Consider the following 25611-nt stretch of genomic DNA (forward strand, 5'->3'; position numbering starts at 1 on the left):
TGGCACGTGCATTTCGAAGGCCATTCTCATGTGGGTCGTGGAAAGCTTGGGTGCGGTCCTTACACAGTTATTATTTTTTAAATATTTCCTTGGGAAAACAGGGTGCAGCCCATACACAGGTGATCATGAGATCTTGATATAGTAGCTGACTGCCAGGCAGCCAGGCACGTATCCCTCCCCTCTTGGATATGTGCCCCCCCACTCTTAGCCAGAAAATGTTACTTTGGGCCCCTCAAAAAAATTTCCTGGCTACGTGCCTGCAATCTGGCATGTAACTGGTCAACCTTAGGGTTTTAAGTAGCTTGTGCAAATATTCAGTAATTTTGAATGTTTGGTCAAATAGTAAGGTATTCAGTATTCAATTTGATCTGAATATTTGGCATTCAGAATCTCGAAGTATTCATCTGAAGCGAGTAACATTTCCTGAGCACTTGCTCCCTAGGGTTTCAGTCTGATATTCTTCCTGTGGGGATAGCATTGCGGCACACGCGCAGCTAGAAGCAGCAGGCATGCATCGATGCAGTTGCAACTAGGACCAGCAGTCGGGTCAAGTGGCCATGAAAGATGATAAAACAGCTCATCTTCCATACCTTCCACTCCTGTGCTGCCCACTTGACTAAGCGGCAAATCAAGCTGCCAACAGTTTTGCAGCTTCAGATCGTGATGCAATGCATGCTCTGCAAGTTACTGGAAGTTTTCACTCACGCCACCAACTGCTCTCCTGAGAAGGCAACCGCCAGGGCGAGCGAGCTAGGCAAATTTTCATTACTGGAACCGGTTTATGTACAAATTGATTTTTGTTTGTTTATTTGGTACCTGCATCACCTGTTTCAAACTTAATAGCAGGGGCTGACATATCTTCATAACAAAAAAGTACAAACAGAAATCACATTCGTAAAGCGTGGTAAAACTCATCATTTGCTGCTAGTACTGAAACAATATTTGGTGAGTGAAACACGTTTTTGGGCAAGTTGGTGACATTCTTGATTCATATTGCAGCGAAGAAGCACACACACACAGAGAAGGAACACGCAAAAAACACGGACGAACGCTGCACTCACAACTGGTTTACTGCGAAAAGAATTCAAGCTTAAAATGGCTCACGCATCTGCGCACTACAGAAAGAAAACCAAAACAAACACGTGCCACGAAATAACATCTTATCGTATTGCCGCGAAAAGGTTGAATTCCGAAGCGTACAAAAAAACGGATGCATCACTAATGCAGCAATCTGCTTTTTCCTTTATGTGAAAGGCCTCCAGGAGTTCACGTGCCGTTTTATACTTGCTTCTGCCTAGGATTCGAACACTATCGAAATGTGGCGAACATGTCACGCATGACTGGCAGTGCCTAACCAAGTGCACATTCTCTTTGTTCTTTAAATTCCTTTGGTGCTCCCCTAGCCGGTCGTTAATACATCGCCCCGTTTGACCGATGTACACTTTTCCACATGAAAGTGGCAGCTCGTATACCACCTCAGAAGCGCATTGCACAGAGGGCGTAGTGTGCTTTTTTCCACACCCGCTTCTCCTTGTTTCGCTTCCGGAAATACGAGGGCACAACTTTGACAGCTTCACCGGCGCCGGAAAAACGAGCGGCACCCCATACCTGGCAAAGCATTCCATTCTCTTACAGTACATGCAAAAAAAGAACGACGCAAGATGTCACTTCTAAAAAGAAGCTCACAAACTTTGAAAGAGTGGTCGTGCCTTTGCAATATGTATGATGGGGGCTTTATATATTATTCTTAAATTATCATTCTAGAGTGGCATACATTGTGAAAAAATAATCTCAAATATCTCCTGCAGTCTTCCAGCTCCTGCCATTTCAATCCATTTTTGATTTCTGGGACACCGAGATTTCTATTGCAATTGCCATGAACAAATTAAACTGCCCTCTTTTGTACCTCTTTATTTCAAAAAATTCGGCACTGTACATGTACACAAGCAGATTCTAGTGACAAGCGGACATGCATAAAATATAACTTTTCTTTGATACTAGTAGTACTGAACAAATGGCTAAAATTCCATCTTAAAAATCTCATTGCACACACTTGCAGCCTCGGTCTTTTATGTAGTTAATGTGTTTTTTCCACCTCAGCTCTGACGCAAAATGGACACCCAGGTATTTATATTCTGCAACTGTTTTTAAAGACGTGCTGTTTTTTGTACAAAGATTCACCTGGTGTGACCGCTTCCTTGTAAAAGTGATGTGTACACATTTTTCAACATTAAATGACATTTTCCATTTGGTGCACCATGCCACAACTCTATCAAGATGTTTTTGCAAGTGTTCATGGTTACATGCATTGTCTATCACCCTGTATACCACACAATCATCAGCAAACTTTCTGAATGGTGACGCAGTATCTGCAGCAATATCATCGATGTAAAGCAAAAATAAAAAGAGGACCCAAAACAGAACCTTGGGATACACCTGCGGTCACATGAACGCCAGAACAACAGCTACCATTAACAAACATACTCTACTACTCAGCTATCCAATTGATTACAGTCTCGTTAAGTTTATGGCTGCCTAGTTTAGAAATTAAAAGGTCATGAGGAAGAACATCAGACGCCTACCTGTGAAGCCTGACCCGAACGGGGGAAGTTTGCAGTCGCCTTTTCCTATCCTCCCCTGTCTTTCACTTTCCTGTCTTCTTTCTCGCAACTCTCCTGTCTCCTCCTTCCTTCTTGGTTTTTCTTTTTTTTTTTCCTAGGGTGAACCTTGTGTGGAGTAGTTACCCTGAGTTGCCGCATATTTGGCTGTAGTCGTGGTGTTCGGCTGGAGTAGGCAGGACTTGTTTGCAAGTTCCTGTCCCGTCCCCAAGTTGGGCTCTGTGGTTCATGGCTGCTGCCACAGCCGATCATTACGTATATTTTATGGCTCCCCATTTTCCACAGAATGACCGCCCTCACAAAAGAGGACGGAACGAGGCTACTGAAGCAAGGCAGCAATGTGGGCTAGTTGGTTGTACATTTGATGGGAATAACGCGCTACACACTGACGAAAACGACAGCTGGAATGGCGGACACAGGTCAAGCACGCACTAACAACTGAGATTTATTCTGGTACAAGGGTACATAAATACATTTCACGTACATGCTCAAAACAATCAATTCATTGCCACCGGCTGTGTCACACGCTCCTTCGTTTCTTGATTAGATCTAACTCCTCACTTGATAACAACACCGAGGGTGTGCTGACGCACTCGTCTTCACCAGCCTCCCACATCTCAAAGGCTTCTTTTATTTCTCTTTCTTTCTTGTCCCTTGCACGAGCTAAAATTGCAGTTCGTTCAAAGTAAGGTGAACTTTTGTGATTTGCGCAATGGGGGGCAAGGTTTCCAGGATTTGTTATTTTTCCTAAGTTATTACCACGCTCTTTCAATGAATCCTGGAAACCTTGACCCTCCATTGCGCAGATCACAAATGTTCACTACACTGCGTTGTGGGGTTTAATTAGGGGGATAAATAGTTTCTCCCTGCTTAATCGCGGCTGACACAGTTCAAAACCGCCAGGCCCCACCCTGTGATCGCGTACACTACCGAGCGCTCGCCGACCACAGCGGGCCTTCCTCTGATGGAACAAAGGAACGACACATTGGCTGACACAAACAGGCATTTATTGCTACAGCCACAATAACGCCAGCTAGCAACAAGATATGCTAATGAATCGAGGTCGTCCGACTTACCAGCAAGGTTCCGAGCAAATGTGCGCCCGCGATAGGGCAAGGGATGTACTCCGAGGCCGGACAGGGCGAGATACGGGAGCCAGTCTTCCCGCCGCTTCCTCGCCCCGCTGACGAAGAGCGGAGCCGCGAGCGACACGTCCGCTCGCGCCGACGATCCCCGCCGAACCCCCCCCATCCCCTCTCCCGCGCGTGGGTTGTAAGCAGTCTCTCGCGCTGCGACGCTGGTGCCCTCTCTTGCTAGTTGATGTAACTGACAAGGGAATGTGTTCTTCCTCGAGGCAAGGCTGCTGCTGCACAGTGCCTCACGGGAAAGCAAACACAGGGGACTGCAGGGCAGGTCCCCACAGCGTAAAGACTGAAGGTGATCACCCCGCCTACTTAAGGTCATGTCCCTCATGGAAGAACGAGAAAGGGACTATAACCATGAAGACAAAACAAAACATCACTTTTAAGGAAGCACGACGACTTCCATGCAGAGAACACTTTCAGCTTCTCCGCAAAAAAAAAACTTCGCTGATAAGGTGCGGAGGGACGGTGCACCGCACAGCACTCTGGCACCGGCCCAGGCCACTTTCACCGAGCCTATGGCAGGGCCATCCACGCCTCAGGCAGGGACAGTGACGGCTGCTCTGCCATCTCCAAAGCAGGGAGCGCTGGTCCATGGGTCGGCACCCCGCAGGACTTCCCCCTACTAGGCGAACCCACACACCCACGGCTTCTCTGCAGTCCTGCCGCACCTCCCGTGAGGTGATGGATGTAACCTCCAGTCCACCCACTTTTCAGTGATGGAAGAGCTCTCTTGAGCGAAAAAAAGATAGAGCCCTGATAACTGGCCCGGAAAAGAAGTGAATCTTTTCCGTGCACACCCAAAAACATACAAACATGACTTTATTGGTTCAGTGGAACTGTAGAGGACTGCTGAGAAAATAATGGGACATAACACATATATTGGGGTCAATTTTGCCTGCAGCTTTATGTCTTCAGGAAGCCAATCTTGGTCCACTGCGGGTGAATATCCCGAGACATTGTAAAACTTTCCGATGCTCAAGAAATCAAGCTTAAAACAAAACTTCAAGCAGTTGCAGTCAACATTGTTAGCTGCAAAACAATAACAATCTGTTCTGTATATCTTCCTCCACAACTCACATTAGCAGTCCAAGATCTAGAAGACCTGATCGATGAACTTCCAGAGAGACATGTCTAGCAGTTGGTTATTTTAACGCTCACTCCCCTTTTTGGGGAAGCGAATGTTGTGACTCTAGCAGCCGCCGCGGTGGCTTAGTGGTTATGGCACTTGGCTGCTGACCCGAAAGACGCGGGTTCGATCCCAGCCGCAGGAGTCTAATTTCGATCGAGGCAAAATTCTAGAGGCCCGTGTACTGTGCGGTGTCACTACAGGTTAAAGAACCCCAGGTGGTCGAAATTTCCAGAGCCCTTCACTACGGCGACCCTTATAGTCTGAGTTGCTTTGGGACGTTAAACCCCACAAACTAAACTAACTGTTGTCACTCTTGGGACCAAATAATTGAAGATTTTATCCTCACAAATAATGTATGCCTTTTTGAATACAGAAAAGGCCACATATTGTTGCCCAAGCTCAGCAAAAATGAGCTTTCTCGGTCTAAGTTTCATATCACCATCTGTTTTTGATGATTTTAAATGGGTTGTTTTAAATGACCCCTGGGAAGTGGTCACCTACCTGCTGTCATCAGGCTATCGTCGTCTACTCCTATCATCCCCACAAGACCACAGCGCTAAAAATTCACCTCGCCGACTGGTCACATTTTAGAACAAGTGCCACTCTGGAAAAAGAATTTTGTGAAAAGCTGAGCATAAATGAAATTAATGAAAAGTTTACTGCATGCATAAGATCGGCCACAACATTGGCTATACCACAAATGACGGGACTCGTACAGAAGAAACACAGTTTGGCGGACGCAAGAATGCACATTTGCAAAAAAAACAGCAAAACAAAGCCTGGAGCCCTCTCCGTTGTTATGCCACTCTAGAGAATTTACTTATCTTTAAGAGGGCTTAGGCCAGAGCGTGGTATGTTCAAAAAATTGCAGAGAAAACGTCCAAAAAGAAATGTGTCCCCTATAAATAGTTCAGCACTCTCAATAAAAATGTGGGAACAAATTCGCAAATTCACTGGAGGCCATACTCCTTTCACATTTCCGTTGTTGACAATACCCGGTACACGGACATCATTAGAAGTACAGTCCAATATATTGGGCAAACAAAAAGCTTGACGAATATATATATAAGACAAGTCTGGGAACTAGACTCTTATTTGCTTCGTGCAAGTGGGCCTTGGTGTTATAGTGTTAGGTTGCATACTGATGGAATTTGGCATGCACTGGCACAGGGGCCAGTTTTGTTCACAGTACATTACATTTTTGAACAAAATTGGCAGGATTTCAAGTTATAGTAATTGGTTGGAGTCATCTTTACTTGCATTTTACCAGGTGAGAATAGGCCCTGAAACATTTCTTGAACTGAGTATTGAAGTTTCAAGCACTGCGAAATTGCCTACAAGCACTCATTGGGCACCAAGCTTGGTTGATGAAAGAAAAGCAGACTTAGCTTTCGCAAAAGTCTCTTGATCAGTTCGTTTTAGCTTACACGTGTCCATTGTATCTCTCAATACAGGAGAGCCTGGTCCAGTGGCGGAAGCTGTTTCTTCTGGCATCAGCCATCTACACCTTTGGTGCTGTGAGCTTTGTGCTGTTTGGCTCAGCCAGTGTGGAGGAGTGGGGGGTGGCACCCACCAGCAAGAACAGCCTGGTCAGTTTCCCACATCCCGAGTCCGATTCAGACGAAGATCCGGATGACTTTCGAGCTGTGGCTGCTGAAATGCACCTCATGTGATACATGCTGTTGCGTGACTATTTATCATGCGTGATCGCCAACCGGTGAATTGCTCGAGAACACCCTGTGGTTTACATACAGAGACCTTGCAGAAACCTCCTGTGGTGCACTGATTGACACTGTGTGTTGCTGCTGCCTGCACGACGTCGGTCCCCCTGTTCAACAGCCAGCCTTCAGTGTGGGTCCTTGGCACTGTTCAGCAGCCATTCCCAGTAGTTTCAATTCTGCTGCTAATCCAATCTGCACCAAGCGTCATCACACTGCAGACCTGTGACTCAGTGACCATTCAGTGTGTGCTTCCATGGCATGCCAGGAGCGGCAGCAAGCCGAAAGTCTGAACCCGCCGTGATACAGCATTCCACCACCTTCTGAGGACAACTGCACAACGTATGCTGGTAACCTTCCTCTAAGGAGTGCCAGATGACACCTGCACAACAAATCGCTCACGTGATGAGTGTGCTTCACATCTTGAATTTGTGAAAATCCGCAGTACCGGAATCTATGCTTATAAACTTAGTGATGCATGCTGCCAAGAGCGTGTGTTGTTCGTGTTTTAAGAAGCTGTGTGCAGCTTTGCTTATTTGGAGCCGAAGCTAGTCACCTAGCAGGCACATCAATATCAGCATCTGGCAAGTTAGCCTTCAGGACCAGCCTGAGAGATGCCTGGTGTGGTAGCACTTCCACTGTCTGATCTGTTTGCGTAGCAACATTCCAGAATTTGAGTTCCTGTTTACTCGCATCACTGGCTGCTTCTCATCTTTTCAAGGTGTTTCACCGCAGCACTTATCTTCCTTTCTGCACTACTTCAGTGCGCCCTGAACTAATCCAGTGTATTGTGGATTAGTTCAATGCACCCTGCATATTGGGGCACTGCAGGCGAGTTCGTAGTGCCACTCAAGCTCATCAGTTTGAAGCAAAGCATGACAGGCTAATGTGCGGAAGGAATTTTTTTCAGAATAGCATGAGTAAGGAAAAAAAATATTACAGCAGGCAGGTGGCGGTCTTAACAGGGAACAAAGGATGATCATTTAGGGTGCCTATATTTCATTTCTGCACGAGAGGTGGTTATTCTGCAGCACCCTGCACCTTTGCCTGGACAGCTTCAAGGAGCTGTTGACTGCTCATCCATTGTTCACAAGGGCCCATGTCTGTTTAGAGATTGTTTTAGCAGTTTGTTTTTTAACAAATGCATACGGCAGTGGCTGAGGTGGGAAGCAGGGTTGGGAATCCATGCCGTGTAAAAGCACTTTGAGCCAGCCTGATGTGACCATGTTCTGGGGAGGGGTGGAACCACCTTTGATGATACCACTTTCGAAACACCTCATAGTTCCCGTGCATTAAAATCTGGTGGTCTGATTGGGCCAAATTGTGGTTGATAGCTGACTGTAGCAACACCTATGAGCACTAAAATAATTTGAGAGTAAGTTGTTGGGCGAGTCGGTCGCTCATTATCATATTATCGTGCGTGTCATGTTTCCTTCACGTCTTTGTTTGTGTGCGCACAGTTAGCTTTGCGCTAAAGTAAACTGTGTGCAAGTTAGAAGCTCTGAGATAATTGCTTTGATGCCTGGCAACAAAATTGGTGTAACAGATAGGGTAACAAAAATGTGCAGGTGTTAAATTAAATGGTAGATAATTGAAAATCTACAACAAGCAATAGTTTCAGCATTTCTGAAATTGATCATGACAAACAGCAAGTTTTTATTTGCGGTTCTGAGACGATGCTTCCATCTGCTAACCTTCGCAAGTTGGCCACAGGGAGCAATCAGGCTTTGAAGAGGAGTTTCACTGCTGACAATCATCAAAGACCCCTGGGCAGAACAAGTAGCAGTTAAAGCGGCCGCATTGCAGCCATGTTTCAACAAAGGTTTGGTTGGTTGGTTAGGCTTGCATTTTTGTAGTTGTTAGTTGGGTTGGCAGCTGGTTTTCACTTGAGCCTAACAACTGGAAAAATTGCAATGCCTAATTCGTTTCACACAAAATGGATTGCACACTGCAAAAGACAGAAGTCACTCTGTCATCGTTCTTGCGAGATCACAGCTGTGCCCATGCTATGCCTCCTTGCCCTGTCATCGTTGCCGCAGGGGCGGTGTCACAGTGTGAGCTGCGTGTGAGCATATGGGACAGTTGTGAATGGGGCATGGCCAAACACAAGGGAACATTTTCAGTTGTTGGGACCAACACTCTGCTACTGCACACACCAAGCATGGCCGAGTTCTCTTTTTTGGTTGTTTCTGTCAGCTATTCATCTGAGCCCAATTGTGTCCTACAGCAGTTGACAGCTCCAGATTGTGTGTGCACTTTTTGCATAGTAGGGTTTTATGGGCTTTTTTGTATGTGTGTGTACGTAGTGCTCATTCTTTGTTACTTAAGTGTAATGACGGAGTAAGGTAGGTGAGAGTGCTGACCATGCTGAGCAGGGAGGGCCGAGGAAGAAGTACTGCTGATGCCATGGCAGTATATGCCGCAGTGTATTGGCAATCTGTGTGCAGTCGTACTCTCCACAGGCTCTGGAAATTCCTCCAATTGTGAGAAGTGAGTTAGGACATGACTAACAGCAGTAAGGCTTCAAGAGGTATCAGTGTCCTTGACCCAGATTTTTCTGGCAATACTGTAAACATGTGCTCATTTGCATCTGCCATCTGCTGCAACTTCACAAGTCTTCCAGTCCGTGCAAAACTTGAGTGCAGGAGGACAAGCATGAACAAAACACTTTTTGCCTTTTTGTGTTATAAGCTACAATGCATGCTTCCAGGGTTAGCACTCTTGTCTATTCTGCTTTGCAGATGCCACTGCATGCACCCTCTAAGCATGGTGTGCATGGCCAAACAGTTGAGGAATCAGGATTTGGCACACTTTGGAAGTGCCTTGAGCGGCAGGGGTTATTGTGCATTTTTATACATCTGCAGGTTTTTTCTGTTGGCATCTGTCTTTTAGGTTATAATGGTCATCATTACTGAGGAGGTGGCAGTCTTTCAGATAATTTGTACACAGTCTGGTCACAGCCAATTAACATGTCATGGCTGTATGGTGCATTTCCGATATTAGTCATGTATATATAGTGCAAATGTACAAGGGCATTATAGTAAGATACAACTTAAAAAAACAGCATTTGGTAACATTGGGCCATGGTCCGCAGCATGTTGTTTTACTCCGGTTACCAATCAAAGAAGTAAATGAAACGAGCATTTTGATGTTCGACTCTATCAAACAATCCAGAAGCATTCAAATTCTTGAACATAGTTTCATCTGGTTAGCTTTTTGTTTAGGTAACAAGAAAAGCTGTAACTGCTGACTACTTTTTGTCACAGAGGAATTCTGTGTGGTGGTCACTGCAGACTTAAGTTGTGTATGCATTATTCTGCCATGAGGCAGCAATTGTTTTTTAGCACCTTCCATCATTGTGGCCTAGTCGCTGCGATGTCTTGCTGTCGAGTGCAAGTTGGCAGATTTAATCCAGGGATCCTTGGGAATCTACACTGCACTGACCATGCTAACATAGTGCATAGTAAGATATGAGAGTGGCCTGAAGAGCCACAAGGCAGGCAAAGTAAGCCTGTAAGCCTCTATTTCAACTTGCCTTGGGCACCAGCACTAAATTAACTGAATTAAAGGCACGATACTCCATCTCCTAAGTTCGTTACAGCACTATGGAAGGTAGAAACCTTCTCATCTAATCAGGAGAGCACATTAAACATGTTTCTACGTGCCTTGTTGTCTCCGTGAAGTCTGCTCGCAGTGTATACAGATATGGTTAGAAAAGAGTATAAATCAAATCTGTCAGAGTACCTTAAGCGTATGCATGTTTATGTATGCAAGCATTTTGCAGGACATTACGTCATTTCTCACATTTGCACATTTAGTTCAGCGTATGCAAACAGAAATGCAACGATAAGCTCAGCCTAGTGGTGCCTCTGGTTGTTAGAATGGTAAGCACAAACCGATGCTCCTCTGTAGGCACAGAAGCGGCAGAATTGTCACTGTAAATACAAAGTAAACCTAATCTATCGCTTACACATCTTGCTTTTGGCGAGACGAGACAAATCGAAAGCCTGGCGCCCCATTTATGGCTAGTGAACATGCTGAAATTGGCAGTAACAATGACGAACCCAATCCGAAGTGAGGGGTCCTGCTTCAAAGGGCGCCACCATTTTAGAAACAAGATTTTAGAGTACGCAAGATCCATGCACGCTAAACTCGGAAAATAGCTTACATAATGTGAGCGTACTGTAAGGTTTGATTTGACTTAGCGTTTTCCACATGTACGCTACGAAGCACACTACTTTTTTAGTGCACGCTATCCCATATGCCCATTTTATACTGGCACTACATTGTGCAGAGTCTGAACGTCACATCTGCACTGAGCGCAGCTTTGGTAGCGCTGCGAGGAACTACTGAAATGGAGTATAACTACTGACTTTTAAGGACCCAATTTTGTTGCAACACAACAGATAGCTTGGTGTTCATAGTACCATGTCCCTCTATGGTCACTTCAGAAACGGCGAAAAATATCTTGAAGCATAATTGGTCAATTATTGAAAAAGGCCTAATATATCCCGATACTGGAAACAATAAGTGATTCGAACAAAGGTGACAAACTGAAAGCAAATGCCACTCTAGCTTTTTGAAAGCAATCTTTCTGGTGGCTCTGTTGTGAAACAATGATGTTGCCATCTTGGCACATGCATTCAGTACTGCTGTATTACTTTTACTCAGCTAATATACACATTCTTGTGCATGTTTTTTTTTTTCCTAAAAATACATGTATGTATACAGTACAAAACCACTGGTGCACTTTGCCATGCTATGAGGGTTGTTGCTGTTCCACTATTCCACTGTTGAGAGCTGCTTGCACCTAAAGGTTTGGTTTATGGTTTATGGGGGTTTAACGTCCCAAAAGTGACTCGGGCTATGAGGGAGGCCATAGTGAAGGGCTGCAGAAATTTCAGCCACTGACATTGCACAGTACACGGGCCTTTAGAATTTTTCCTCCATCAAAATTTGATCGCCGCGGCTGTGATCAAACCCATGCCATTCGGGTCAGCAGCCGAGTGCCTTAACCACTGAGCTACTGTGGCGGTCTGCTATACCAGAAGATATAGCAGAGCGTTACATATTTCGGTAAACTATAACAAACGCTTTCCAAGGAAAAAAAAACGTGTTGGATTCAATTATATATAGGTTATGTGCATAAACATGCAGTCACGTGGTGATGTGCACCAACAGTACCGTAGTTTCTGTACAGAACTTTGCCCAACCTAGTTTCCACAATTTCCTGCATGCCGAATTAAAACTGTTGTTTCTTTTTAACTGTGAATGTCGCACTCGATTCTGCCACTACTATAAGAATAATCTTTGCACTTGCATGACAATATCTTAGCATGTTTTGATCAGTTGTCAGTCTCCTTGAAACAGCAGCGATTGAAGGAGCTTTGAACTGTTATGTCAAGCCCCGCAGACTAATTTTGGGGATGGCAGGCAGTGCTAGGCTAGTCCTAGGTGAGCCTACTCAACAGCAGCCTTGGAAATTTACTTTGATCAAACATAATTTTACAACATGTGCTTTGATCATATAATTTTAACATGTGCTTTTAACGATTTCTGAAGTTGGTGATGTTATTCTAGTATTGGAAACCACAACCACTGCCATTTTGAGAGTGGTCTTACCTTCTGCATATGCAGCCGGATCGAGGAAGTTGGCGGTAGTGTGTAGTAGGGCCAGTGATGGAGATCCGAGAACACGAAGCAAAAAGAATGCATTGGCACACGACACTTGTGTTGCCTCTTCTTGCGTTTTGCATGTCTACGCAGTGTTTGCTCATTATGCCCTCATATCGAGGAGGTTGAATGATGGCACCATCTGATGTCACACTAATATCATTTTCGAAAGTTTAGGTTAGTGACAAAATTTTATTGGCGCTTTATATGTGGACAGAGCCACATGCTGCTTGATGAATTCTTTTCTGTGCTGAAAATGGATGGCAGAGTGAGAATAATTGTGCACACATGCTGACGCATGGTGCAGTAATGCATTCTGGTTGCTAAGTGCTTCCGAGGCAACAACCCTATTCACACCGAGGACAAACTGAAGTCAACTTGTATCAATAGGTTATTACGTCTTATTGGAAAGCTACATAAGCTACAAAAGATCATGTAGTGAAGTACAGGTAGTTTTCGCAAGCCAACTGCGGTGACATCGACAGTTTTTCACGCGGATCTTTGAGGCTTGGTTACAGTGCCCTTCAATTTGAAACTGTGATCAGTCTGATAATGTGATGGCATTTTGGTTGTCGTCTCACAAAACATTTATGGCTTCTCTTCACGAAATTTCCTGTTTGCTCAAGAAGGTTGTGACATCATCAGCACCACCAAATTTGAAAATCTAAGGACTAGAATGCTCGAGTACCTTCTATTTGATTAATATGTGGGATTGCACTTTATGGAAAGAAAAAGAAAAATTATAGGTGTAGCGTTAAGAGACCGGAAGCGGGCAGAGTGGGTGAGGGAACAAACACGGGTTAATGACATCCTAGTAGTCGAAATCAAGAGAAAGAAATGGGCTTGGGCAGGGCATGTAATGCGAAGGCAAGATAACCGCTGGTCCTTAAGGGTAACGGAGTGGATTCCAAGAGAAGGCAAGCGTAGCACGGGGCGGCAGAAGGTTAGGTGGGCGGATGAGATTAAGAAGTTTGCAGGCAAAGGGTGGATGCAGCTGGCAAAGGATAGGGTTAATTGGAGAGACATGGGAGAGGCCTTTGCCCTGCAGTAGGTGTAGTAAGGCTGATGATGATGATAATGAACTTCTAAATGCTGTCGCATTTTCTTTAAGAATGTGGTTAAGGAGGCTCCCAAGTTATAGTTTTTGATGTCGTGAGTCTGAAATGTATGGCAGAAAAAAAAATCTATTTTTAAATCCAATTTTGTACGTAATGAATGTGTCTTCTGTTGCCAAATAAACATCGGCATAGGCAGATAGAGCCATGGAATTAATTTTTACTGAGAAAAAAAAATGGAATCGAGTTGTTTCGATGTCTGATCAGAGAGCTGGTTTTGGAACAGGGCCTGTTTCTCAATACGGTGGGAAATACTCACTAGCATAGTCTTGGGATTATTTAAGCAAACATCTGCTTGACTGTGTTTCTCGGGCACTGTCTGTTCTTACAGCAACTGCCTGAACTTAACAGTTCTTCAAATTTCTTAATTGTTGGTCAGATGGTTGAACAAAAGGTGGCTGACATCACAGCTCATTATTTAATTTCAATTTTAAGCTGTGCTTGTGAAGCACCAGCAAAGTTTAACCATGAGGCTAATGTATGCATAGCCAAGTTAGAGCTCGCTGTTTCCCATTTGTTACTACAAAGCAGTGTCACTGTGTGTGTATGTGGGAGATGCGTGCAGTTTTAAAAAAGCCGACACGTGGGTATTTGATTTCTTTAGTGCAGTTGAAAATTTTTGCTTTCTTTTAATATGTCTGTTCTTGCTCAGTGTGAGAGAATTAAGCTCTTATGTTCTAGCTGAGCAGTGCACATTTTAATTGATGATTACGTATTTCATGCCACAGTGGTTGAATTGGTTGAAGACCTGCCACGTGGCAAGTGTTAGGTTAGGGCTAGGTTAGTCCAGGTGTCTGTTTCAAGAGTTCGAAGAGAAGTATGCTGTCCAGTAGGGCTAGCCAAAGGTTTGTGTGGTGACATTGCTGTTGCCATCTTTTTGTAGTTTTCATGTTTTTTTGGCCCTCACTGTAATATTAATATGTCATTCCAAAAGACACCAAGCTACCCGCCATCTTGTTTTTATTGTGCTGAGGATTTTATCTCTGATTAAGAATTTGAGGCATAGTGAATTGTCTTAACTCATAGTGCAGAAAATGGTGTGGTGAGTCACTGTGGCTATTATTTTGGATTTACGTTATTTCTCTCTTGAAACAATTAAGGCTGTGTGTTTCTTAAGATCTGCTTAATACTTGACATTATTGAAATGTGACCTTTGAATCTAAGCTCAGTTAGTATCTCCAAATGTTGCACTTTCCCTCTCTGCATCCTGCGATGCTATCTTAGCTCATCGTACAAATGTGCCCTTTTTTTGCAAAATGGCATAAGCCGTTCTCAAAAGTCATAAAAGACCTAGGATTGAAAAAGGTACAGATGAAAGCTGACAGGCACATCCCAAAGCATGCAATCTTTGGCATTGATTTCAAAGCATATGGCTTTTGTTGTGGTGACTAGGAGGCCTTTAATATGAACTATAGTTGAGAAGAAACGTGTTTTTTCCTTGCTGAATAGCAGTAGTCTTAAATTGCATGCTTATGTCAGTAGAGGGTATCCAGCATTTATCCTGCATTAGTTGATTTTGATATGGTACATCTGTGTCTCTTTACTGGATACAATTTGTTGTAACAAACTCTGCTGCGTGCTCTGTCATGAATCCAAAGTTTTTTGTGCAGCAAGCAGGCTTGAGGGAGCACTTATTGCATCTGAAGCATGTGGTATACGACCTGAAAGAGCACTCTGGAATTGGTTTATGGTGCAAAAATCCTACTACAGTGCCGTTTATAGCTTTCAGTCAGTATTCCAGCTATTTTTATTGTTGCTGCAATGAGAAACCATCATGCCTGTTTGTCACATGTTAAATTTCTGACTTTGCAATGTTCAGCAAGTGTGTTTCAGTGTCCTTAGTGCCAGACATTGCATTTTCTTTTTGACGCGTGTTGTTCTAAGGGCTGCCCCACCGTCAGGATGGAGGTGACTCATTTCTTGTATGTTCACAACAGTGCTTACTTTCTCTGGTACCATTTCACCAGCTGGTTGTGTGTCCCTTAACATGATCAGGTGCTAATTAGGACAGTGCGCTGCCTCTTTTATGAGCAGAGTTTGTTACACGTGACCCAGAGAAGGAAATCTTGCATTTATTAGTTACAGATACTGCTGTCTCAAAGAGACCAAGCAGTCATTTGGGATAAACGTCTTTGGCTGAGACAAATGTTCGCACATTGAGCACATGTGTGCATTTTTTTTTTCCTTCCCTACCGAGAAAACTTGCTCAGTGCAAATGCCTGATATGAGAGTGTGTGTTTGTGTGTACTGGCATCATTTATGTATGCACAGTATTCAGGGATGTGCAGTTGCTGTCCGATGCAAGCTGCAGTGAAACTCTATGGGCCATGGACACGCTGTGATAGAAAGGCTGCTCCAAAGCTGCCGCATGTTTTTTGATCTTTGCATTTCCACTTGTACAGGTGAACTCTGTTTGAAGGGTACGGAAGAGAGCCTTCCATTTTACTTGTCTTTTGTAGTACTCTCAGGCTTTGTGTCATGCAACAGCATGAAGCACTCTCTCTTAGTTGCTGCTTTTAATTTTTGGCACCACATCTTGTTGCTAGTCTCAGACCTCAGAAAACCATATAGTAGCATGTGTGAGGTTTACTGTTTTTATAGCTACACCTGGTAATATACCATGTTCTCATGTTTGTTTTTTTTTTTCCTTTCTGGGAGGACAAGAAGATGCTAACCTGTACTTACACCCATAAGCAAGTGCAAGTGGCTGATTTGAAGACAAGAGTGATCTGTATGTGCACTGATAAAGTAGTGCATTTGGTGATTGAAATAAAAGATGGTATTTTTTAAATTTTGAAGTGGTTTTGTTTGTTCATTACGCTTAAACAGAGAACAATATACACACGTGTATTTGCTGACATTTGGTGCGCTGGTCGATTTAGTGGTTTGGTTTGGTGGGTTGCTTTAGTGGGTCGGTTTGGCAGGTCAGTTTGGTTTTTGATTAGCAATTAAGGAACAGTGAAGTTTTCCTGTATTGTTGCTTATGTGGAGGCAAAGAGAGATGCCACTGCCATAGGGAAATTGTTGCACAGTTCCGGCTTACCTTAGCACATGCCTGTTATGAGTGCGTTCCACCCAATTAGAAGGCTGAAAAAGAATGGTATATATTGCAGCAGTGGAATGGAATTAGTTTTGTTAGCAATCACTTGAACTAAGTAAGAGCACTTCTTTTATGTTGTGCTAACCTGAATGACTAACGACGCAATCTGAACAACTTTTAAAGCGTTGCGAAGGATGAACAGAAATGAATGCTGCTGTTTTTGAAAAGCTTTATTCTGGTTGCTTCTGCTACACTAAAAAGTAAACAATAAGATGTGATGTTGAATGCTACAATGTGTGAAAGAGAGATGATGCCACTGCATGGAACCCCAGAAGAAAGAAAGATTGGAACTATCTGTGCGCAATGATTATTATGGCTAGATGAGCCTGGCATACTGCATCGATGGCCATAAGCAGAAGAAAGCTGCCAGGCACGGGATGCTCAAAATACGTGTTGCTGCCACACGCATTTTGTATTTCACATTTCATTCAGAGTATAAACAAATGCTTCAGCAAATAATCTGCCTCAAAGAAAGTTGTCACATTTGTGGTTTCTTTCAAATGTAACTTCCTTCAACTTCGGCGGTGGCCTAGCCATTTGAGCATCCGCTTCTTATGCAGGAAAAGCGGGGTTCGATCCTCATTGCTGCCAGTGATACAATTGGGACAAGCTTCCCCTGGCCCGGTGCTCGGCCCCTCTGGGGTGAATTGCTTGTAGGTCTGTGACCCCACCTTGTGTAGACTAAATTCCTTGTGCCAAGGTACTTTGTGGACAAAGCTGCCCCTGTGCCAGTAAAATTTGCCATCATCAAATGCAATTTTTTAACAAACTTCGTGAGTGTTTCTGGAAATTTAAAAGATTGTCTGTTGATCTTGGCAAATTAGTTTAACTAGTGTACAATAAAATTTCTTGCTCAAGGCATCTGACAGTACTCCATAAGTTTCAGGCCCATAGCATCTCCTTGCTCTTATTCAATTTTACAAGTCAAACAGCAGATCATTTTATGATGTTGGCACGTATACGCATTCACTTGTTCCAAAGTAAATTTTTTGTAGAGTGGAAGGATATGTAAATTAAATTGAGCACGACGCAGTGAGCTATGGAAAAGAAAATGATGGGTGTAATTTTAAGAGACGGGGAGAGAGCAGTGTGGATCTGGGAACAAATGTGAGTTAATGACATCCTAGTTGAAATGTAAAAAGGGCATCGGCAGGGCATGTAATGCGAAGGGAAGATGACCAATGTTGTTTAGGGTAATGGACAGGATTCTAAGAGAAAACAAGTGTAGCAGGGGACAGCAGAAAGTTAGGTGGGCGGATGAGAGGGGATAAGGTGGCCATGGCTGGCACAGGACAGAGTTAACTGAAGGTATGTGGGAAAGGCCTTAGTCCTGCAATGGGCATAGCTAGCCTGATGATGATGATGCCATTTTTTTTTGTGTGTGCATTAGCACTTTTGTGTGTTTGTGCTTCACAGCACTGTTGTAGCAGTCTGACAGAGAGATGCAAGCACAGATTCCAATTGCACTTGGTCATCTCTTGGTTGGGTTGTTCATTGTTTTCATTTCACACACTCGTAAAAAAGAGTCAAGAATGGCCAGTCTTCTGTGTACAAGCTTTGCTAATCCAGCTGGTTAGAGGTTTTCATGCATAAACGGTATGGCTGGAGTGTGTGCAGCATAGCCGACGCACCCCTTCAACAAATACCAGTCATGCTCCCTTCAGAATCAGCTGGCAAGCCCGCATTCAGTTAACAAAGTTGTCTGTTGGGCTAGTTGATGTACCGTACCAAATTCTGAACATGGATGTGATGACGGGTTGAAAAAAAAATATCACACCTGTCTTGTCCAGTTCTGGTTTATGGTTTGGGTTATGGGTGTTTAACGTCCCAAAGCGACTCAGGCTATGAGGGACACCGTAGTGAAGGACTCCGGAAATTTCGACCATCTGGGGTTCTCTAACGTGCGCTCAAATCGCCCAGCACACAGGCCTCTAGGATTTCGCCTCCATCTAAATTCGACCGCCACGGCTGGGATCGAACCCGCGTCGAGTCAGCAGCCAAGCACCATAACCACTGTGCAACCGCGGCGGCTCACTTGTCCAGATCTGTCATCCCTTTTAACCTGCACTTTCAAAATTCGTTATCCCTCAATCACTCTTCATTGTATAGATGACTGAGCTGCTGAAGCGTTCAGCTGTAAAATGTAAGTCACTGCAAAAAAACTTCAATTTTACATACACGGGACCTAGAAAATTTGAGCTTTCTTTCCTCTGGGTGCCTGTCTCCTTTTGTTTGTAATAAGCCAGCAAGCAGGCAGATGTCTTTGCGTTTCTGTGAGCTTTGCACATGTATAATACTTCTGTGTGCAATGAGTCTGCTGTTATGTGGTGGCTCTGCTCTTAGTACACTGACACATCACGTGAGCTCAGGCTGCTTTCTAGTAAAACGAATGAAAAACGTCTGCTCGTGCTGTTTTGACCTAGTCACCAATCAGGTGCAAGCAAACAAGTGAATGATCATTAATGGCACACTACTGTGTTGGCTGTGGAAATGGGACAGTAATGAAGGGGATATATTTTCAGCAAAGTAGTAGCTGCAGGCATTGAATGCCCTCGATTATTTTTATCCATTCTTTTTCTGACCCTGCATGCATGCCTGCATGTGTTGAAAACAACTTGGTGGCAATTCTGGTGTAGCAGTAGAATGTGAAAGCTATACTGCAGTACATGCATGGTGTGGCACTAATAGCGTGCTGCAATTGGTGTGCACATCATAAATGCCAACCATTTTATTTTCTCTGAAGATATTGTGCACCTTACCCGTGTCTTTGTGCAAGACTGCTCTGCTCACATACTTGCTAAGGTACGACCATTTGCATGCAAGTGTGCATGAGAGCGCCAAAAGCTTGGGAAACTGCTTGTTGCTGCTCACAGCTGTGTACATTGTGCCCTCCGTATTCCATTTTATATGGTTAAAAAGCTCATCTGGTGCTTCCAACTATCCAGGCTGCAGAGAAGGCAAGTGTTTTTTTTACTATACAAGTGGGGCTGAACTAAGGGCATTGCTTCTAAGGGGTAGCCAAGGAGTACACTGATATCTGCCAAAGATTCACATGCTCGAACTCCCTAATCTGCTAGCACCAGTATTTTAAGGTCATGATCTTCAGGCATTTGCCACGAGTCTTGTTGAAATACAATCGTGCCTTGCTATACAACCCCTGTTAATATGGACAAATCGAATTACGGACAATTTTTCAGGGACCAAACATTTTCAGTTCATTTGCATCTCGTTAATGTGTAAACTTGCTGTCTGGACAATAGACAAAAAAAAAAAAGTAAACCAATATGCCCAGGAAGAAAATGCACAGAGCCCATTGGGCCCCACATATTTTTATCACATTATTATGGACAGTGATGAGAACGAAATCTACACTGCGCCAACCAGATCTTTCCTTTTCTGCATTCTGAGTGCCCTCACCTAAGGAATGCGGTGGAAAAGTGCACATGAATGACTGATGGCCCTCTCCTTTTTTGGTTTCATGCTTTACAGTGAAGAGTTGCTGCGTCAACGTCCCTCACCATATGTCATATTGCATGAATGGCTGTGCAGAAAACTGTCTGTAGTTTGTGCTACATGGAATTCATAATGAAACAACTGTCAGCTGAGTGAGTCGTGGGATGTGAACAGTTGCAGTAGGAGTTATGTCACCTAGCCGTGAGAGACGATCAAATGTATCATAGACCACTAAATGCATCGCTGCACTACTATGTTTCGATCACAACGGCAGCCAGATGGGCTTGGAGCTCCGAAAATTTCTAATTTTAACTTCACTGTCAACAACTAAACATAGAAGCATTGTTTTTTTCTTCGCAATTTGTTATTACGGACGAATCGCTTTATGAAAAATTTTGCTCAAGAACCAAAGTGTCCATATTAAAAGGCACAACTGCTCACCTGGCCAAACCTTTAACTGCGCCTTGTAAAAGGCTTCTGTCGGCTAAAGCACTGGCATATTCATGCTGTAATTTGACACGTGGTCTTTTTTTTTCACATTATGCTTCAGTGGAGTAACTGACTGATTAAATCAAAATTATTAGGTATCTTCGTCTGTGGCTACGAAGAGCCAGAACAAGGGGCTTACGCAGCAATGGTTCTGGTGGAGCAATTGCTCTTACTCCAGGTAAATACACTTGCCTAGCATGGGAGAGATAGTTCACCCACAGGAGGGAGCGAGATGAACTGGAACCATTGCTGCATGTGCCACTTGTTTTCTCTCTTCTGAGCTGCAGACAATAGGGATTTCTAATAATTTTGATCAAATCAGGCAAGCACTCCACTCAAGCATAAGAAAAAAAAATGGACCACAAAATGCCACTACATGCATCAAATTACAGCATGAATATGCCAGCGGTTTAGCCGAGAGAAGCCTTTGGCAAGGGGCAATTAGGGATGCAAGAACCACACCAGTTAAAGATTTGACTGGGTGTACATGCATTTCTTTTTAAAGGAGCCAGCTGTTGTATTTCAATGAAACCTGTTTGTGACCAATTCCTCATTGGAACAACAATACAAAATATTGCCAATGGTTTTGCAGCACTAACCTTCCCACTTACACTTATCTTGGGTGAAAATTTTTAAGACCCAAGTTGTACACTGATTAAGCAGGCAGAGATGGACTGAATCTCAAAAAGACCACAGGGTCATCACCGTACTGATACAATCATCCCCAGCATGGTACTTTGCCTTCAGAGGTGGAAACACTAAATGTACCATTGGACCGTGCAGTGCCATCACTTGCATGCCTGCTCACACTGTGCTCTGTCCCAAAGCTCAACTCATGCATACTAACATTAGGCCTTGGATTCAGTAAAACATGACGCATACAAAAAAATACAAAAACATTCAAGTATAGCAAAATATACACCTTTTATATGCAACTGGGCAGCCTTATTACAATGTCCAGCTCCCCTTAAGAGCAGTACAAGTGGCACTCACATCCAGAACAAGATTTACGCTTCGCGCAAGGCAAACTGGAATGCTGGATAGCAATACAAACTGGAACCTGCCTCAGATCTTGGCTTTCGAACAAAAGTAATCTGCACGTGTCACAATGTGAGCGGAGTGCAAGATTCCAAATCGCAGTTCATGTACAGACCTCATAAGCAGTTATAGCAGGTGGCAATCTATTCTGCCCTGAAGAACTCTTGTTCTTTAGTATGCGATAACATTTGAGAGGCAAAGCCCACAGCCACTAGAAAGCATCTTAAAAACACTACTTGACACCACCGAGCCCCACTCTGAGTAACTGAGGCTGGTGCACACGTGCATGGCCCATGACTTAAACTGGCTAGCTTTGATTCTCTCACACCAAAGAATATACAAGTGTTCCCAAAGCTATCTGCAAAACCGTAAATATTGCATCCAGTAACCCTCGGCTAGCAGCAGGACAAGGGCTCTCAAGAGAGGGCTGTGCGGAGCTCCTGCATCAGCATGGAACCGACAACCATCTTGTCACAGTTGACAGTCAGAATGGCCTTCACGGACTCCTGCGAGAGGCATACGCTGACCAACACCAGAGACCCCGAGGCAAGAGTCTGGCCTGCAAAGCGCAACCATCCAGACTGCTGGTCTTCTACAGAGAGCACGTTGGCAGCACGGTAGATGCGCTGCTGCACCTCTTCCGCCGCCTCCGGAACCTTTTCAAGGGTGCAGCTGTGTTCATTCATGCCTCGCAGCCGACCCTGCTGAGCCACAAAGTCTGCGCGGTTCATGCGTACTGGGCGCAAAATCTCCCCAACAGGTGGCTGAAGGCTCAACGTGTGGCGTACACCATTTTCAATGCTCACCTCCAATGTTACCGCCTGGGTGCTGTCACCGAAATCTATGCCCAAGGTAGCGAGGCGAGTGGCACCCGGAGCCAGGAGTTCGGGTGCAATGCCTCGAACCTCAGAAGTAATGCCAGGACCCATTCGGTCAGAGATTTGCACACCCAACAGCTCCTCATCACTGTGGTTAGTCAGCGTCACCTCGACAGACGCCATCTTGGGCGAGAAGAGATGCGGACTACGGCTGAACCGGCAAGTGATAACAAGTCCATTTCCAGATACCTTGTTCAGAAGCTCTTTCCACTCAGTAGGCACAAAAGCAGGTGTTGAAACGGGAACAAAACGGGGTGCATCCACTCGTCCCGACACCGTGACAGATGTAACCGTAAGGGCGCTGATTGGCTGGAGTGTGGCAGCGGTGGGTACATTAGTGACATCGTCCAGGTCCAGGAGGAGGTCTAGGTTCTTCCTCGAAGCAGGCGGTTTTTTTGGCAGAGCTGCTGCCGGTGCTCCGCTGCTTGAACTGGACAGCTCAGAGTCCTCATCCCCGCTGCTCGAACTTGTGCTTGTGTCCTCTTCACTTTTCACGTCTGCAGCCCCATTGATGTGGCTGTCGCCAGACTCGTCTGAACTCTCACCGACACCACTTTCCTCGGATTCATCAGAGCCAGATTCACTTCCAGAAGCAGTCTCCTCATCTGACGAATCCTCACTGGACTCTGAACTCGATTCACCAGCCGAACGACTCGAATCAGTCTCTGAGTAGAAAGACTTCTTTTTGACAACTTGCTTCTTTTTCTTGGACGTTTTCGTATCCTGCCATGCTGCAGGAACTTCCACATTGCGCACCGATGGGTCAGGGGCCATCGCAGGAAAATCTGGTAGCTCTTGGTATCCATTTGCCTTGGTATTAATAAAATGTGACAACGACCCAATCTGGTAGTGGTCTCTGTCCTCAAACTTTGACTGCAACACTGGTGCCGGCTTGGAGGCAAGGAGGAACTTCTTAGCATGCTTATGCAGTGTGCCACCAGTTTCACCTTGGGGCATCACCAACTGACGCAGAAATCGGACCCTGTCTCTGATGTCATAGTTCTGGTCGTACTTTGCGAGGCTAAACACATACTGAGTGATTAGCCTTGTTTGCTTTGGATTGGTCAGGTACAGCTTAGCAGCAAGGTTGAGTGTCTGCAGTTTGACAATGTCTTCCTCCTGAATGAATGTCTTGGCTACCTTGCGCAATACATCAGGCGCAATTTTAGGAACGCGGTCAGCATACTCCCCCAGAAGCCACAGAATGGACGCTCGTGCCATGGGAACTGCAATGCTGTCCATGAGCTTGGCCATGTGGCCAATTATGTCTCGGTGCTCAGAGGGCTTCATCTGAAGCAGCTTTTTAATGACAACCACACTCTCTGCTACGACAGCCTCGTTCCTGTTGGAAAGCAGCGCTACCAGGCCATTGAGGCAGGTGTCTGCGACTTCAGGGATGGTGCTGGCACAGCGCCCGATGGACTGGATTGTCGCCGCTACAAATTCAGTGTCAGCGCTGGCCACATACGTCTGGAACTCGCGCAGGATCACCGGCACATTGGTCTCTCCAGCCAGATTGGTGAGAACTTCCAGCTTGAGCAGCTTTATGTGCGTTGGGTCGCTGGAACGCACAAAAAAGCTGCGCAGGAATGGCTCGAACAGGCCGCGGCACCGGGTCGACATGGTCGCTACGTTGCTCAGTACCACCGTCTGGATCTCGCGGTGGCTCCTAAGCAGCCGGATCAGCGACTTGACGACCAGCGCCACCTCGGAGCGCGGCGCTAGGTGGTAGTAGAGCTGTGCGACGGCCATCACGACGGCCGAGTTGCGGCTTTGCAGCAGGGGCTTGCAGTTGCGCAGCAGGAGGCGCAGATCCGGGTCCAGGGCGGGACCACGCTCCTCGTCGTCCTCTGGCCGGGCGTCGTCGTCCTCTGCGCCTGCGGCGGCGGCCGCGTTGGGGTCGACGAACTGAGTCCTCGCATAGCGCGTCAGCATGAGGATGATCTCCACCTGGCCCCACTCCTCGACGTCGACGAGCAGGTTGCACAGCTTGCGGTAGTTACGGTGCACCAGGTCGATGCGCTCGGGGCAGACCTCGTCGAAGGCCATGACGGCACTGCCGACGACCAGCGTCGTCTTGTCCGCCAGCAGCTTCTCAATCACCTCGACCAGCTGCTCCTTCTGGTCCGGGTCCAGCCGGTACAGCTTGGGGATGGCGTGCGCCGCGGTCTTGCGCACGTACGGCGACATGTCGCTCACAGCATCCTTGATGGCCAGCATCATGATGGGAACGATAACGGGCACCCGGATGCTGGATAGCACGCGCAGGGCACTCGCCCGGATCAGCTGGTTGGGGTCGCGCAGCGCCCGCTGGAAGGTGGAGATGGAGAGCAGTGCCAGGTCCTGCTGCTCCTCCGCGTAGCGCACCAGGTAGACGTAGACAAGCTTCTTCACCTCGAGGTTCTTGGAAACCACATTCTTGACCACGGCCGGGAACAGCTCCGACGCGTCTTTGCCCTTGGCGATCATGCCGATGATACGCTTCATGGCTTCCAGCTTGAGCCCGTCCTTGCTGCTGTCCAGCATGTTCTTGAGGTCCTCGTGCCGGCGCAGGTCCGAGGAGAAAAATCCTGGCACAGACTCTGCCGCCGTGGCGGCGGCGTCGCCCGCATCAGCGGGGTGTCTCGATGCCATGGCGGACCCTGGGCCTCCAGATGGGGAATTTATTTGGTCCTTGTAGGCCCACGAAGCTATCATTTCCAGAGCCCCGCTACGCCCACTGCGAAGCCCCGCCGACAAGCCGACAAGGAATGCAAAAATCACCGAAAAACCTACCGCTGCAGCTGGACACCGCACTTATCTGCCGAACGCACAGCCATGACCGTGACAGGAAGAGGGAGTGACGTGTGGAAGCCAAAAGCGGAAATGGCAGACGCTGCAGGCTAGATGGATGGATGATACTGGTTTTCCCTTTTGTATCGGGCAGCAGCTCGCGTCACCTAGCCTCTTGTTTTCCCCTTGTTAAAAAATGGCTAGGTTGACTATCTTTTTCTCTCTAAATTTACCCTTCCTTGACTTCCTCCACACCGCCACCAATTTTCTAACCTCCCCTTCGTCAAGGCAATGCCTCCTGTAGAACATGCCTGAAGCGTCTCCTCGATTTCAATGGGTCTCGAGATCGCCTCGACATTGCGCAGACTAGCCGCTAGGCGGCGCTAAAAAACAGGGATAGTGGATGAGAAAGTTCCCGATGAATGGCGATTAAGTAGAATGAACATGATATATAAGGAAAGGGGGACAAAGCAGACGTAAGTA

At 45.7% G+C, this 25611-nt stretch overlaps 2 protein-coding genes across 4 annotated transcripts in view; one reads left to right on the top strand and one right to left on the bottom strand.

Moving 5' to 3' along the window:
- LOC144127873 (sialin-like) overlaps window positions 1-19777 on the top strand; it is a 125314-nt gene extending 105537 nt beyond the window's left edge. For all 3 annotated transcript variants that reach the window (XM_077660850.1, XM_077660851.1, XM_077660852.1), the window contains exon 10: window positions 6347-19777. In XM_077660850.1, coding sequence (XP_077516976.1) covers window positions 6347-6565 — 219 coding nt within the window. In that variant the 3' untranslated portion in view covers window positions 6566-19777. The remainder of the gene's footprint in view (window positions 1-6346) is intronic.
- A 1568-nt stretch (window positions 19778-21345) lies between these two features.
- On the bottom strand, window positions 21346-25205 carry rb (adaptor related protein complex 3 subunit ruby). The gene has a single exon (XM_077660849.1). The coding sequence runs from the start codon at window positions 25051-25053 to the stop codon at window positions 21895-21897; it is 3159 nt and encodes a 1052-aa protein (XP_077516975.1). The 5' UTR covers window positions 25054-25205; the 3' UTR covers window positions 21346-21894.
- Between the last annotated feature and the right edge of the window lie 406 nt (window positions 25206-25611).

This window comes from Amblyomma americanum, chromosome 4 (assembly GCF_052857255.1).
Source record: "Amblyomma americanum isolate KBUSLIRL-KWMA chromosome 4, ASM5285725v1, whole genome shotgun sequence".
NCBI lineage: Eukaryota > Metazoa > Arthropoda > Arachnida > Ixodida > Ixodidae > Amblyomma > Amblyomma americanum.